This window comes from Ranitomeya imitator, chromosome 3 (assembly GCF_032444005.1).
Source record: "Ranitomeya imitator isolate aRanImi1 chromosome 3, aRanImi1.pri, whole genome shotgun sequence".
Taxonomy (NCBI): domain Eukaryota; kingdom Metazoa; phylum Chordata; class Amphibia; order Anura; family Dendrobatidae; genus Ranitomeya; species Ranitomeya imitator.
The window spans coordinates 735,390,470-735,405,075 of record NC_091284.1 but is presented as its reverse complement, the minus strand read 5'-3'; the positions used below and the strand labels follow the sequence as shown (position 1 = coordinate 735,405,075).

The 14,606-nt window shown below is 47.2% G+C and overlaps 1 protein-coding gene across 1 annotated transcript in view; it reads right to left on the bottom strand.

Annotated features, from left to right (window-relative positions):
* The window catches only part of ASIC1 (acid sensing ion channel subunit 1), a 383,845-nt gene that overhangs the window by 346,891 nt on the left and 22,348 nt on the right, over positions 1 to 14,606 (bottom strand). Inside the window, exon 2 of the mRNA XM_069758827.1 lies at positions 14,112 to 14,477. Within this exon, the coding sequence (XP_069614928.1) occupies positions 14,112 to 14,470 (359 nt within the window). The 5' untranslated portion in view covers positions 14,471 to 14,477. The remainder of the gene's footprint in view (positions 1 to 14,111; positions 14,478 to 14,606) is intronic.

Sequence of the window (14,606 nt, the reverse complement as noted above, 5' to 3'; positions counted from 1 at the left end):
CATCCTCATGGAGTCAGTTTCTAACCATTTGCGCAGACATGCACATTCGTTGCCTGCTGGAGGTCATTTTGCAGGGCTCTAGCAGTGCTCTTCCTGTTCCTCCTTGCACAAAGGCTGAGGTAGCGGTACTGATGCTGGGTTGTTGCCCTTTTATGGCCCCCTCCACGTCTCCTGGTGTACTGGCCTGTCTCCTGGTAGTGCCTCCAGCCTCTGGACACTACGCTGACAGACACAGTATACCTTCTTGCCACAGCTGGCATTGATGTGCCATCCTGGATGAGCAGCACTACCTGAGCCACTTGTGTGGGTTGTAGAGTCCATCTCATGCTACCACCAGTGTGAAAGCACAACCAACAATCAAGTGACCAAAACATCAGCCAGAAAGCTTTGGTACTGAGATGTGGTCTATGGTTCCCACCTGCAGGACCACTCCTTTATTGAGTGGGTCTTGATAATTGCCAATAATTTCCATCTGTTGCCTATTCCATTTGCACAACAGCATGCGAAATTGATTGTCAAAAAGTGGACAGTTTGATTTCACAGAAGTTTGATTTACCTAGAGTTATATTCTGTTGTTTAAGTGTTCCCTTTATTTTTTAAGCAGTATATATATATATATATATATATATATATATATATATATTAGATAGAATAAAATGTCAATTCAGCAGCCGCATAGTGTAAGATCACTGCTGTAACTGACAGGATAGAAGAGATGGATTACAAACAGTGTATGTATACACATAGAATAGATAGTTATATAAATAACAGTGACATAGCCAATTAGTACAGTGTGTGTGTGGCTTACTGTACATGTATTTAACTAATAAAATATTACTTTTCTGAAAAACATGGCATGGGCTCCCTCATAATTTTGTTAACCAGCAGAGGGAAAGCCGACGGCAGGACCTGTCTGACGGCACCGCAAGCAGGAGAACTTTTCACTCTCGCGGTGCCCTCAGATAGGTAAGAGGAGCTCACATGGAGACACTGAGCACATGCTGCTCAGTCTCTCTGCTGAATGACAAGCTGTATGGTCGCATCATGCAACCATGCAGCTTTCCATCTAGATGTAGCAGAGCTCGACCTGTTGTTCGACAAATGGATTATCAGCATCTCTGTGGAAAGGTGAGGAGTATTGTTTTTTATTTTTAACTCTTTTGCAGATGACAAGGGCATCGGTGGAATATGGCAAGGTCGTTAGTATGGTTTAATTAAGATTCATTAAATGAGTCTGTGTCATTCTTTCAATTAAAGGACTTTATTCTGGGTGTCTGTGTTTTCATACAATGTGACTATGAGGTTATTAATGGGGTGTCATATTGATGCTTGATGCCATTTGACAATACAAAGGTGACATCAACCCCCCAAACTATCACCCCACTTGCCACTGCTGCAGGCAAGTTGGAAGAGCGTGGCTAAGTGCCAGAATTGGCATCTTAGAGATGTGCCTTTTCTGGGGTGGCTGAAAGCTGATGTTTTTAGACTGGGGGGAACAGTAACCATGGCCCCTTCGTAGGCTATTAATATCAGCCTGCAGCTGTTTGCATAGGTGGACCCTATATAATTCTTTTGGGGGGTCCCCCATTTTAATAGCCAGTAAAGGCTAAGTATACAGCTGTGAGCTGATATTAATAGCCTGGAAAGCTCCAAGGATATTACCCGCCTTCCCAGGCTATAAACCTTTGCCAACAGCCGTCGACTTTCCCTCTGCTGGTTAAGAAAATTACCTGGGAGCCCACACCATTTTCTAAAAATAAACTTTTAATAATTAAATACATGTACAGTAAGCTGCACACACACTGAACTAATTGTATATGTCCCTGACATCTGTATAATTATCTATTCTATGTGCATTTACTGTGTGTAATCCATCTATGCTATCCTGTCGGCTCCTGCAGTGATTTTACAGAACACGGCTGCTGAATTGCCAGCTTTTCTTCTCTCTATGTATTTAACCCCTTCATGACCCAGCCTATTTTGACCTTAAAGACCTTGCCGTTTTTTGCAATTCTGACCAGTGTCCCTATATGAGGTAATAACTCAGCTTCAATGGATCCTAGCGGTTCTGAGATTGTTTTTTCGTGACATCTTGGGCTTCATGTTAGTGGTAAATTTAGGTCAATAAATTCTGCGTTTATTTGTGATAAAAACGGAAATTTGGCGAAAATTTTGAAAATTTCGCAATTTTAACATTTTGAATTTTTATTCTGTTAAACCAGAGAGTTATGTGACACAAAATAGTTAATAAATAACATTTCCCACACGTCTACTTTACATCAGCACAATTTTGGAAACAAAATTTTTTTTTGCTAGGAAGTTATAAGGGTTAAAATTTGACCAGAAATTTCTCATTTTTACAACGAAATTTACAAAACCATTTTTTTTTAGGGACCACCTCACATTTGAAGTCAGTTTGAGGGGTCTATATGGCTGAAAATGCCCAAAAGTGACACCATTCTAAAAACTGCACCCCTCAAGGTGCACAAAACCAGATTCAAGAAGTTTATTAACCCTTCAGGTGCTTCACAGCAGCAGAAGCAACATGGAAGGAAAAAATGAACATTTAACTTTTTAGTCACAAAAATGATCTTTCAGCAACAATTTCTTTATTTTCCCAATGGTAAAAGGAGAAACTGAACCACGAAAGTTGTTGTCCAATTTGTCCTGAGTACGCTGATACCTCATATGTGGGGGTAAACCACTGTTTGGGCCCACGGCAGGGCTTGGAAGGGAAGGAGCGCCATTTGACTTTTTGAATGAAAAATTGGCTGCACTCTTTAGCGGACACCATGTCACATTATGAGAGCCCCCGTGTGCCTTAAAATTGGAGCTCCACCACAAGTGACCCCGTTTTGGAAACTAGACGCCCCAAGGAACTTATCTAGATGCATAGTGAGCACTTTAAACCCCCAGGTGCTTCACAAATTGATCCGTAAAAATGAAAAAGTACTTTTTTTTCACAAAAAAATTCTTTTAGCCTCAATTTTTTCATTTTCACATGGGCAACAGGATAAAATGGATCCTAAAATTTGTTGGCCAATTTCTCCTGAGTACACCAATACCTCACATGTGGGGGTAAACCACTGTTTGGGCACATGGTAAGGCTCGGAAGGGAAGGAGCGCCATTTGACTTTTTGAATGAAAAATTATCTCCATCGTTAGCGGACACCATGTCGCGTTTGGAGAGACCCTGTGTGCCTAAACATTGGAGCTCCCCTACAAGTGACCCCATTTTGGAAACTAGACCCCCCAAGGAGCTTATCTAGATGCATAGTGAGCACTTTGAACCCCCAGGTGCTTCACAAATTGATCCGTAAAAATGAAAAAGTACTTTTTTTCCACAAAAAAATTATTTTGGCTTCAATTTTTTTTATTTTTACATGGGCAGCAAGATAAAATGGATCCTAAAATTTGTTGGGCAATTCCTCCTGAGTATAGCGATACCTCACATGTGGGGGTGAACCACTGTTTGGGCGCACGGCATGGCTCGGAAGGGAAGCAGCGCCATTTGACTTTTTGAGTGAAAAATTAGCTCCAAATGTTAGCGGACACCATGCCACACTTAGAGAGCTCCTGTGGGCCTAAACATTGGAGCTCCCCCACAAGTGACCCCATTTTGGAAACTAGACCCCGTAAGGAACTTATCTAGATGCATAGTGAGCATTTTGAACCCCCCGGTGCTTCACAAATTGATCCGTAATTATAAAAAAGTACTTTTTTTCCACAAAAAATTTATTTTGTCTTCAATTTTTTTAATTTTTACATGGGCAGCAAGATAAAATGGATCCTAAAATTTGTTGGGCAATTTCTCCTGAGTATAGCGATACCTCACATGTGGGGGTGAACCACTGTTTAGGCGCACGGCATGGCTCGGAAGGGAAGCAGCGCCATTTGACTTTTTGAGTGAAAAATTAGCTCCAAATGTTAGCGGACACCATGCCACGCTTAGAGAGCTCCTGTGGGCCTAAACATTGGAGCTCCCCCACAAGTGACCCCATTTTGGAAACTAGACCCCCTAAGGAACTTATCTAGATGCATAGTGAGCATTTTGAACCCCCCGGTGCTTCACAAATTGATCCGTAATTATGAAAAAGTACTTTTTTTCCACAAAAAATTTATTTTGGCTTCAATTTTTTTAATTTTTACATGGGCAGCAAGATAAAATGGATCCTAAAATTTGTTGGGCAATTCCTCCTGAGTATAGCGATACCTCACATGTGGGGGTGAACCACTGTTTGGGCGCACGGCATGGCTCGGAAGGGAAGCAGCACCATTTGACTTTTTGAGTGAAAAATTAGCTCCAATTGTTAGCGGACACCATGCCACGCTTAGAGAGCCCCTGTGGGCCTAAACATTGGAGCTCCCCCACAAGTGACCCCATTTTGGAAACTAGACCCCCTAAGGAACTTATCTAGATGCATAGTGAGCACTTTGAACCACCCGGTGCTTCACAAATTGATCCGTAATTATGAAAAAGTACTTTTTTTCCACAAAAAATTTATTTTAGCCTCAATTTTTTTAATTTGTACAAGGGTAACAGGATAAAATAGATCCTAAAATTTGTTGGGCAATTTCTCCTGAGTACACCGATACCTCACATGTGGGGGTGAACCACTGTTTGGGCGCACGGCAAGGCTCGGAAGGGAAGGAGCGCCATTTGACTTTTTGAATGGAAAATTAGCTCCAATCATTAGCGGACACGTTGCGTAATGAAAGTATGTGGTATATGTCAGGTTGGTATGTGGTTTAGTGTACGTCAGGATGGTGTGTGTTGTGTAGTATACACCACACACACACACCAACCTGACATACACTATACCACACCACACACCAACCTGACACTACGTCAGGTTGGTGTGTGTGGTGTGGTGTAGTGTACATCAGGTTGGTGTATTTGGTGTAGTATACACCACACGCACCAACCTGACGTACACTATACCACACACCAACCTGACGTACACAGCGCCACACAGACCAACCTGACACGCTACGTCAGGTTGGTGTGTGTGGTGTACTGTACATCAGGTTTGTGTGTGGTATAGTGTACGTGAGGTTGGTGTGGTGTAGTGTACGTCAGGTTGGTGTTTGTGGTGTAGTATACACACACACACACCAACCTGACGTACACAACGCCACACACACCAACCTGACACGCTACGTCAGGTTGGTGTGTGTGTGGTGTAGTGTACGTCAGGTTGTTGTGTGGTGTAGTGTACGTCATGTGTGGTGTAGTATACACCCCACACACCATCCTGACGTACACAACGCCACACACACCAACCTGACACGCTATGTCAGGCTGGTGTGTGTGGTGTAGTGTACGTCAGGTTTGTGTGTGGTATAGTGTACGTGAGGTTGGTGTGGTGTAGTGTACTTCAGGTTGGTGTTTGTGGTGTAGTATACACACACACACCAACCTGACGTACACAACGCCACACACACCAACCTGACACACTACGTCAGGTTGGTGTGTGTGGTGTAGTGTACGTCAGGTTGGTGTGTGGTATAGTGTACGTTAGGTTGGTGTAGTGTACGTCAGGTTGGTGTGTGTGTAGTACACACACACACACCAACCTGACATACACTATACACACCAACCTGACGTACACAACGCCACACACACCAACCTGACACGCTACCTCAGGTTGGTGTGTGTGGTGTAGTGTACGTCAGGTTGTTGTGTGGTGTAGTGTACGTCATGTGTGGTGTAGTATACACCCCACACACCATCCTGACGTACACAACGCCACACACACCAACCTGACACGCTATGTCAGGCTGGTGTGTGTGGTGTAGTGTACGTCAGGTTGGTGTGTGTGGTGTAGTGTACGTCAGGTTGGTGTGTGTGTGGTGTATACTACACCACACACACCAACCTGACATACACTACACCAAACATCAACCTGAAATACACTACACCACACACACCAACCTGACGTAGTGTGTCAGGTTGGTGTGTGTGGCGTAGTGTACGTCACGTTGGTGTGTGGTGTGGTATAGTGTACGTCAGGTTGGTGTGCGGGTGTTGTGTATGTCAGCCTGGTGTGGGTGAGTCCATGTCAGGATGTGTTTAGTTAATGGACGTGTGATGAATTTTGAAGCATTCATTCAAACACAGTCCAGGTTTGTCAGGACACGTTTCACATTGGAAACGAGTTGTTTTTCTTGTCCCCCTTTTATAGCACACTCGGCACCTTTTTCTTATCCCCTCTCTGGGAAAATGTTGCCCCGGTACCATACGGGAAACTTGAGTTCCAGAGGTGCTGGGGCCCGCTCCTTCCTCGCCTCCAAACATCAGGGCCTTTATCACCGCCTCCTGGAACTGAAGGAAGGTGTTGTTGGTCTGGCCTGCACATCGTGATAGCACGTATGCGTTATACAGTGCCATTTGTACGATGTGCACAGCCAGTTTTTTATACCACACCTTCGTTTTCCGCATGGCACTATAGGGCTGGAGGACTTGATCAGAAAGATCAACTCCCCCCATGTGTTTGTTGTACCCCAGGGCACAGTCCGGTTTTTGGACCTGTACTGGGGTACCTCGAACGGTGGTGGCCGTGGTGCCGGGACCATGGATTGTTGTCAAGAAAAAGACGTCCCTTTTGTCTTTGAACTTGACCACAAGCATGTTGCCACTACATTGGGCCCGGCTCTCACCCTTTGGGAGAGCCTGCTCAATTAGTGACAAAGGGAGACCCCTCTAGTTTCTGCGCACGGTACCGCAAGCGACGGTAGCTCTGGCAGAGAGGGATTGAAAGAGTGGGATGCTTGTATAAAAGTTATCAACGTACAGATAGTAACCTTTATCAAGCAGTGGGTGGACCAAATCCCACACTATTTTCCCACTCACTCCCAGACCAGGTGGACATTCTGGGGGCTGGATCCTTGTGTCCTTTCCTTGATAAACTCTAAAGCTGAGAGTGTACCCTGAGGTACTCTCACAGATTTTGTAGAGTTTTATCCCGTACCTCGCCCTTTTGTTTGGCAGGTACTGACGGAACTGAAGCCTCCCTTTGAAGTGGATGAGGGATTCATCCACACAAATTTCCCTTTGGGGAATGTACACTTCAGCAAACTTGTTGCTGAAGTGTTCGATAACTGGCCGAATTTTGAACAGCCTATCAAAATTCGGGTCATCGCGAGGAAGGATGTCCGTATTGTCCCTAAAGTGGAGAAATTTATGAATCGCCTCAAAACGTTTGCGATTCATAACCATACCATATATTGGAGTTTGATATGAAATATCAGTACTCCAGTATTGGCGAATTTCTGGTTTCTTCACAATCCCCATGTGAAGGACCAGTCCCCAATATTTCAACATTTCTGCAGAGTCAACGGGACTCCAAGGAGAAAATGATGAAACTGGGTTTTGGGAAAAAAATTGCAGGGCATACAAATTTGTTTGCTCCACCATGAGACTGACGATTGACTCTGAGAAAAAGACTTTGAAAAAGTCTATTTCCCGGAGGTTGGCAGTCTCAAATTGGATTCCTGATTGGGGAATGAAATCAGGAATCCGTGGAGCAAAATTTTCAGGGACGGGGGTCCAGACGGGGGCACCAGTGCTAGGTTGGGCGTGACTAGCACTAGGTTGGGGGTTACTTACTCTTGGCTGTGTGTCTTCTCCCCTGGGCTCGGGCTCTCCTCCCCTGGACTGCGGACGATTTCTCGTCCTGCGACATCTTGGGGGTGGCGAGTCCGTGTCACTAGAGGAGGAAGAGTGGGAGGAGTACAGAAAAGTGGGGACCTCTCCCTCACTATCAGCTTCGGAGGCAAGAAAGGAATATGCCTCCTCAGCTGAGTACAGCCTTGATGACTGGGATGAACGGGACATTGTGTGTGGGGTGTGTGCGTGTGTAAAAAAAAAAAACTAAACTTTATTATGGTGTTGCGTGTGCGTGTGTATGTGCGAGTGTTTGGTGAAACTATTCTGCAGGAAGAGGCTGTCAGGCGCGGGGGGGGCTGTCAGGCGCGGGGGGGGCTGTCAGGCGCGGGGGGGGGCTGTCAGGCACGGGGGGCTGTCAGGCGCGGGGGAGCTGTCAGGCGAGGGGGGCTGTCAGGCGCGGGGGGGCAGGAAGGGACTGAGGAGATGCAGCATCAGATGGAGCTGGCAGCAGCAAGTGATAAAGGGGGGTGATCAGGTGGGCAGGGGGTGATCAGGGGGGCAGGGGGTGATCAGCGGGGCAGGGGGTGATTAGTGGTGATCACTGAAGAGGGTGATCACTAGGTGAGGAGGGGCTGACAGGCGCCGGGGGATGGTAAGAGGAGAAATTAGTGCAGCAGCTGCAGGTGATAAATGAGTGCAGGGGGTGATCAGTGGGGGGCAGGGGGTGATCAGGGGGGCAGGGGGTGATCAGGGGGTGATTAGCGGTGATCACTGAAGAGAGTGATCACCAGGGGAGGATGGGCTGACAGGCGCAGGGGGCGGTAGGAGAGCAGAAAAAAGCACAGAAGCTGCAGGTGATAAAGGGGGGCAGGGGGTGAACAGTGGGGGGCAAGGGGTGATCAGGGGGGTGGGGGGGGCGCGGGGGGTTGGGGTTGATCAGGGGGTGATCACTAAAGAGGGTGATCACTAGGGGAGGAGGGGCTGACAGGCGTGGGGGGTAGGAGAGGAGAAAACGGAGCCGGCAGCAGCAGGTGATAAAGGGGGGCAGGGGGGTGATCAGGTGGACAGGGGGGGGCAGGGGGTGATTAGGTGGGGCAGGGGGTGATCAGGGGGGGCAGGGGGTGATTAGCGGTGATCACTGAAGAGAGTGATCACCAGGGGAGGATGGGCTGACAGGCGCAGGGGGCAGTAGGAGAGCAGAAAAAAGCACAGAAGCTGCAGGTGATAAAGGGGGGCAGGGGGTGATCAGTGGGGGGCAGGGGGTGATCAGGGGGGTGGGGTGTTTGGGGGTGATCAGGGGGTGATCACTAAAGAGGGTGATCACTAGGGGAGGAGGGGCTGACAGGCGTGGGGGGTAGGAGAGGAGAAAACAGAGCAGGCAGCAGCAGGTGATAAAGGGGTGCAGGGGGGTGATCAGGTGTTCAGGGGGGGCAGGGGGTGATTAGGTGGGGCAGGGGGTGATCAGGGGGGGCGGGGGGTGATTAGTGGTGATCACTGCAGAGAGTGATCACCAGGGGAGGAGGGGCAGACCGGCACAGGGGGCGGTAGGAGAGCAGAAAATCACTGCAGCTGCAGGTGACAAAGGGGGGCAGGGGGGTGATCACCGGAGCAGGGGGGCGATCAAGTGTGCAGGGGGGAGGGAGCCGAGGTTGGGGGGAGTGGAGGACAGGAGAGGGGAGTTACCTGTCCGCAGCAGCAGCTGCGGTACTGGCAGTGGCAGTGGGGGAGGCGGTGGCAGCGGCGGCGCCGACACTGTGAAGAGGTGTGCGGCGGCTGCGTCGGCGATCGCGGTGTCTGGGGGCACAGGTGGGCAGTCAGGCACTTCGCTCCTCAGCTTCCACGGATGGAATGAAGCTGAGGAGCGAGGCAGACATTGTTTTTCTCCGCCCCTCCACATCTAATTGGAGGGCTAGCGTCACATGGACGCTAGCTCCAATCAGATCAGAGGGGGGTGAAAAAAAGGTCAGCAGCGGTGATCGTAGACCCGGGGGGGCAAAGCCACCCCCCTGGGGTCAAGTATAGGTCCCCCTGCACCTGTGGGTCGGGTAAACTTTCATTAACCCCGGTCACCCGGCCTGCAGGAACGCAATCCTTCTGTGACACAGCATATGCGTCACAGGTCGGATTGGCACCGACTTTCATGACGCATACGCTGTGTCACAGGTCGGGAAGGGGTTAAGTAATATAAATACATCTATATATCTATGTATTCTATGTGAATATATCTATACTATCTATTCTAACCTGTCACGCTATGATATTACTATACGTAGCACATGAATTGCCGGCTTTTCCAAGGAGATTGGAGTGTACAAATTGGACAGCACTCACATGGTTTGAGTGCTGTGCGATTTTTTTTCTCGCACCCATCCAATTACAATCACAGCATGTTGCGAGTTTTTTCCAGACTGATCATGATCCGATCTGAGTTGGAAAAAAAACGCACATGAACACAATGATAGAATAACATTGATCCGAATGCAATCTGAATTTTCATCGGATTGCATACGTCCGATTTCATCGCAAATAGGAATGAGCCCTTACACAGATAGCCCGCTAATGTGAAATGCTTAATCTTCTTTCAGGTGACGCTACAAGGAAATTGAACATTTACCACCAAATTTGACCCAGCAAGAGGACACTATGTGATCAATGTAATGTCAAGGAATCTAAATCAAGTAACCCATCTGAGCAGACCCCCCTCAACCTGCTTTGTTATGGTATTTGACATACATAGTCCAATAGGAATGGTTGCCTAAATATCACAAAATAAATGACGACCACTAATCTAATTGTACAAAACTACACAAGAAGAACAGTAGAAATGTTCAATCTTCAAAGTTGAACATGATTCTAAACGGTCAATCTAAAAGCGTGGAATGTGCCTTTCCCATTATTTATTATAGAACAATGAAATGTGTATGCATACATAGTAACTACAATGTAGCAATTAGGAGAAATCCATTAAAAGCATTGTCCAGGTTTGAGAACAAAGTCGGTAGTCACTCTATGTGACTGCAGACTTCTGAATCGTGACAGTGTGCATAGCGCACGCTTTCTCAATTCTCCAGTATTGCTGGTGCGGTCAGTCACTTGCTGTCAGATGCTAACTAGTGATGAGCGAATATAATTGTGACGCCCAAGAGACCGGGGTACCCAGCACCGGACCAATGGGGTCTGTCTCTTGAGGGGGGTGTCACGGGTGGCTTGACCCGGTGCTGTGGCCTCAGGCAATGCACAGTGTAAAGGGTATTGTGAGGGAACAGGCACTTACTTGATCAGCAGCAGGTTCTCCCAGCGGTGACGATCCCGATCCTGGATAGATGGCTATTGTCCAAATGAAAGACTGAGGCACTGAAACGTTTAACCAGTTTACTTTAACAAAAAAGGATTTACAACCAGTCCTGTCACCGGAGTCTGTATGGGAACTCTGAGTTACTTCGACCCTGCCGGGGTCTTTGCCTCTTATTGTGCGCAATTTCTGTGTGGCCCTGCGGCTGTATGTGAACTGGCTGCCGGCCCAATCTGTCCCCTCCGGGTCCTGGTTCGACGGGCAACCCGAGTCCTTTTATCGGTTTACCCCCTCTGGGAGTACCGCTGAACTCTGTGTCTGTTGCTGCGTCCGGCCCTAGTGAAGCTGATATCACCTCACGTTTTTCCGGTTGCTGTATTATATATAATGAATACAGCCACGGATCCGGTATCCGTCTTTGCGCCTGTTCTGGGTAGTGATTAATGCTACCCGGTTCTCACAATGTCCTTTTTCTCTGTCCCTTTTCTCCTCAGGCCGGTGATTTGGGCCTGGAAACCGTCATAGGGCTGTTAGAAATTCAGCTGTATGACCTCTCACTATCAGCTCCTTAGCCCAACTGCCAGTTCTTCTCTCAGACCAGAATGGATCAAGGGGAGTCTCTGGAGCTCCCCCTTCTGGCCGGAGGTGGTAGTGCAGTCTTGCTATTTTAGTATTTGTATCCAGTGTCAGTAACTGTTTTTGTGGCAAATACCCCTAGGGGTGCCACATACTCGTTACTCGAGATTTCCCGAGCATGCTCGGGGGTCCTCCGAGTATTTTTTGGTGCTCGGAGATTTAGTTTTCATCGCCTCAGCTAAATGATTTACAGCTATTAGCCAGGCTACATGTGGGGGTTGCCTGTTTGCTAGGGAATCCCCACATGTAATCAAGAAGGCTAGTAGCTGTAAATCATCCAGCTGTGGTGAAGAAAACTAAATCTCCGAGCACCAAAAAATACTCGGAGGTCACCCGAGCGTGCTCGGGAAATCTCGAGTAACGAGTATATTCGCTCATCACTAGTCCCAACTAGTTCCTCTAAATCACAGTGAACTGAGCGAAGCCAAATACCTCTAGTTGGTACGTAACTGCATCACATATATACAACCATGTAACCGCTCTCTCGCACTGGCAATAAACCAGAATTTAGAAGAAGAGTGTCACAATTCTGAAGTCTGCAGTCAAATAAAGAGGCTGCAGACTTTGTGGTGTTCTTCAGTTGGAGACAGCATGGGCAAGGTTTTTATAAAAATGCCTGTTCCCATGATCACTATCTCCTAGAACATCCACTCGGCTCCCAGAGACCTTCTATGTCCCTGAAGAATTGGCAAGCCTCCTAGGTGGCAGAAAAGCCTCCTGAAACCCCCTTCCTTTGAGTGAGGCTAGGATGACTTGTCTTCAGATGGAGCCTAGTGTCCAGATGAAAATTCATGGGGCAAGAACCTCGAACGTGGAAGGAGACAAGGTGGTCATGCACAAAAATACTCCCAAAAGTTGGCAAGTATCTCATATATCCTTTTTGAGAGCATCCAGGAACACATGGGAAGAGGGAATCAATATCACCATTACACACTGAACGGGAAACCACTGGGTAAATCTGACAGGGAGAAGGACTTGGGGATCCTAGTTAATGATAAACTTACCTGGAGCAGCCAGTGCCAGGCAGCAGCTGCCAAGGCAAACAGGATCATGGGGTGCATTAAAAGAGGTCTGGATACACATGATGAGAGCATTATACTGCCTCTGTACAAATCCCTAGTTAGACCACACATGGAGTACTGTGTTCAGTTTTGGGCACCGGTGCTCAGGAAGGATATAATGGAACTAGAGAGAGTACAAAGGAGGGCAACAAAATTAATAAAGGGGATGGGAGAACTACAATACCCAGATAGATTAGCGAAATTAGGATTATTTAGTCTAGAAAAAAGACGACTGAGGGGCGATCTAATAACCATGTATAAGTATATAAGGGGACAATACAAATATCTCGCTGAGGATCTGTTTATACCAAGGAAGGTGACGGGCACAAGGGGGCATTCTTTGCGTCTGGAGGAGAGAAGGTTTTTCCACCAACATAGAAGAGGATTCTTTACTGTTAGGGCAGTGAGAATCTGGAATTGCTTGCCTGAGGAGGTGGTGATGGCGAACTCAGTCGAGGGGTTCAAGAGAGGCCTGGATGTCTTCCTGGAGCAGAACAATATTGTATCATACAATTATTATGTTCTGTAGAAGGACGTAGATCTGGGTATTTATTATAATGGAATATAGGCTGAACTGGATGGACAAATGTCTTTTTTCGGCCTTACTAACTATGTTACTATGTTACTATGTATATACGATTGATTCATGAGTAGGTGATAGAATAAGGACTTTAGTGTAAGGGTATGTGCACACGATGCAGATTTAGTGCAGAATTAGTGCAGTTCTGCAGCAGATTTTTCTGCTGCAGAAACGCTGCAGAACTGCACTGAGATTTAGGCTGTGTGCACACGCTGCGGATTTTGCTGCGGATCCGCAGCGGATTTAGCCGCTGCGGATCCGCAGCAGTTTTCCCAAAGTTTACAGTACAATGTAAACCTATGGGGAAAAAAAACCGCTGTGCACATGCTGCGGCAAAAGCCGCTCGGAAACGCTGCGGATTATTTTCCGCAGCATGTCAATTGATTGTGCGGATTCCGCAGCGGGTTTCAACCAGCACCAATAGGAAAGTGCTGGTGAAAACCCGCAGAAGAATCCGCTGAAGAAACCGCAAGAAAATCCGCAGTGAAAACCGCAGTGGTTTTGCACTGCGGATTTTCCAAATCCGCTGCGGAAAAATCCGCAGGAAAATCCGCAGCGTGGGCACATACCCTTAGGCTATATGCACATGTAGGAAATGTGGTGCAGAATTTTCTGCACTAAATCTGCATCTCCTGGCAGAATCCGCAGGTGCAGATTTTCTGCAGTTTTTGAGTGTTTTTGTTGCAGTTTTAGTGCAGTTTTAGTGCAGTTTTTGTGCAGATTTTACCACTGCAGATCTTTATCATGGAGGGGTGCAGAAACGCAGCAGAACTGCACAAAAGAAGCGACATGCACTTCTTTGAAATCTGCAGCGTTTCTGTGCGGATTTTTCTGCACCATGTGCACAGCTTTTTTTTTTTTTTCACGTTGATTTACATTGTACTGTAAGGCCGTCAGCTAAGCTCAAGAAGCGTGTTAAGGATTTCCTCTTACCGGTTGTTGAGCAGGCTCAGGAGCTCCCCCGCATGGTAAAGGTCATTCTTTGTTACTCGGCTGAAGCGGAACTCATTGAGGTTACAGAAGGTCACAGCTGGAAAGGTCATCCTGGCAGTGGCAATCTCATCCAGTTTGGTGACATGTGGATAATCAAAGTAATAGATGATCCTCTCAGTACACACAAACAGCAAAAGGGATAGTGAGCCTAGGAAACATAGTGCCCAGATCATCCGCCGACATGAGAAACGTTCATAGGAAAAGATGTGAGCAATGCCATGAAGTGTCGAGCCGCTGGCGAAGGCCTGAAGAGTCACTGGCTGGGGGCTGCCCAGCTCCTCTGCTTCCTTCACATCCATGCGGGCACTGGAAGGACAAACACAGCGGTATAAGACGAGACGTAGGGGATGAAGGCTTCCGATAACAGATAGTCTCCTATTAGAATATTCCGCTTGTTTTACTCCTATTTATATAGAAAATAATGTAAATTACAAA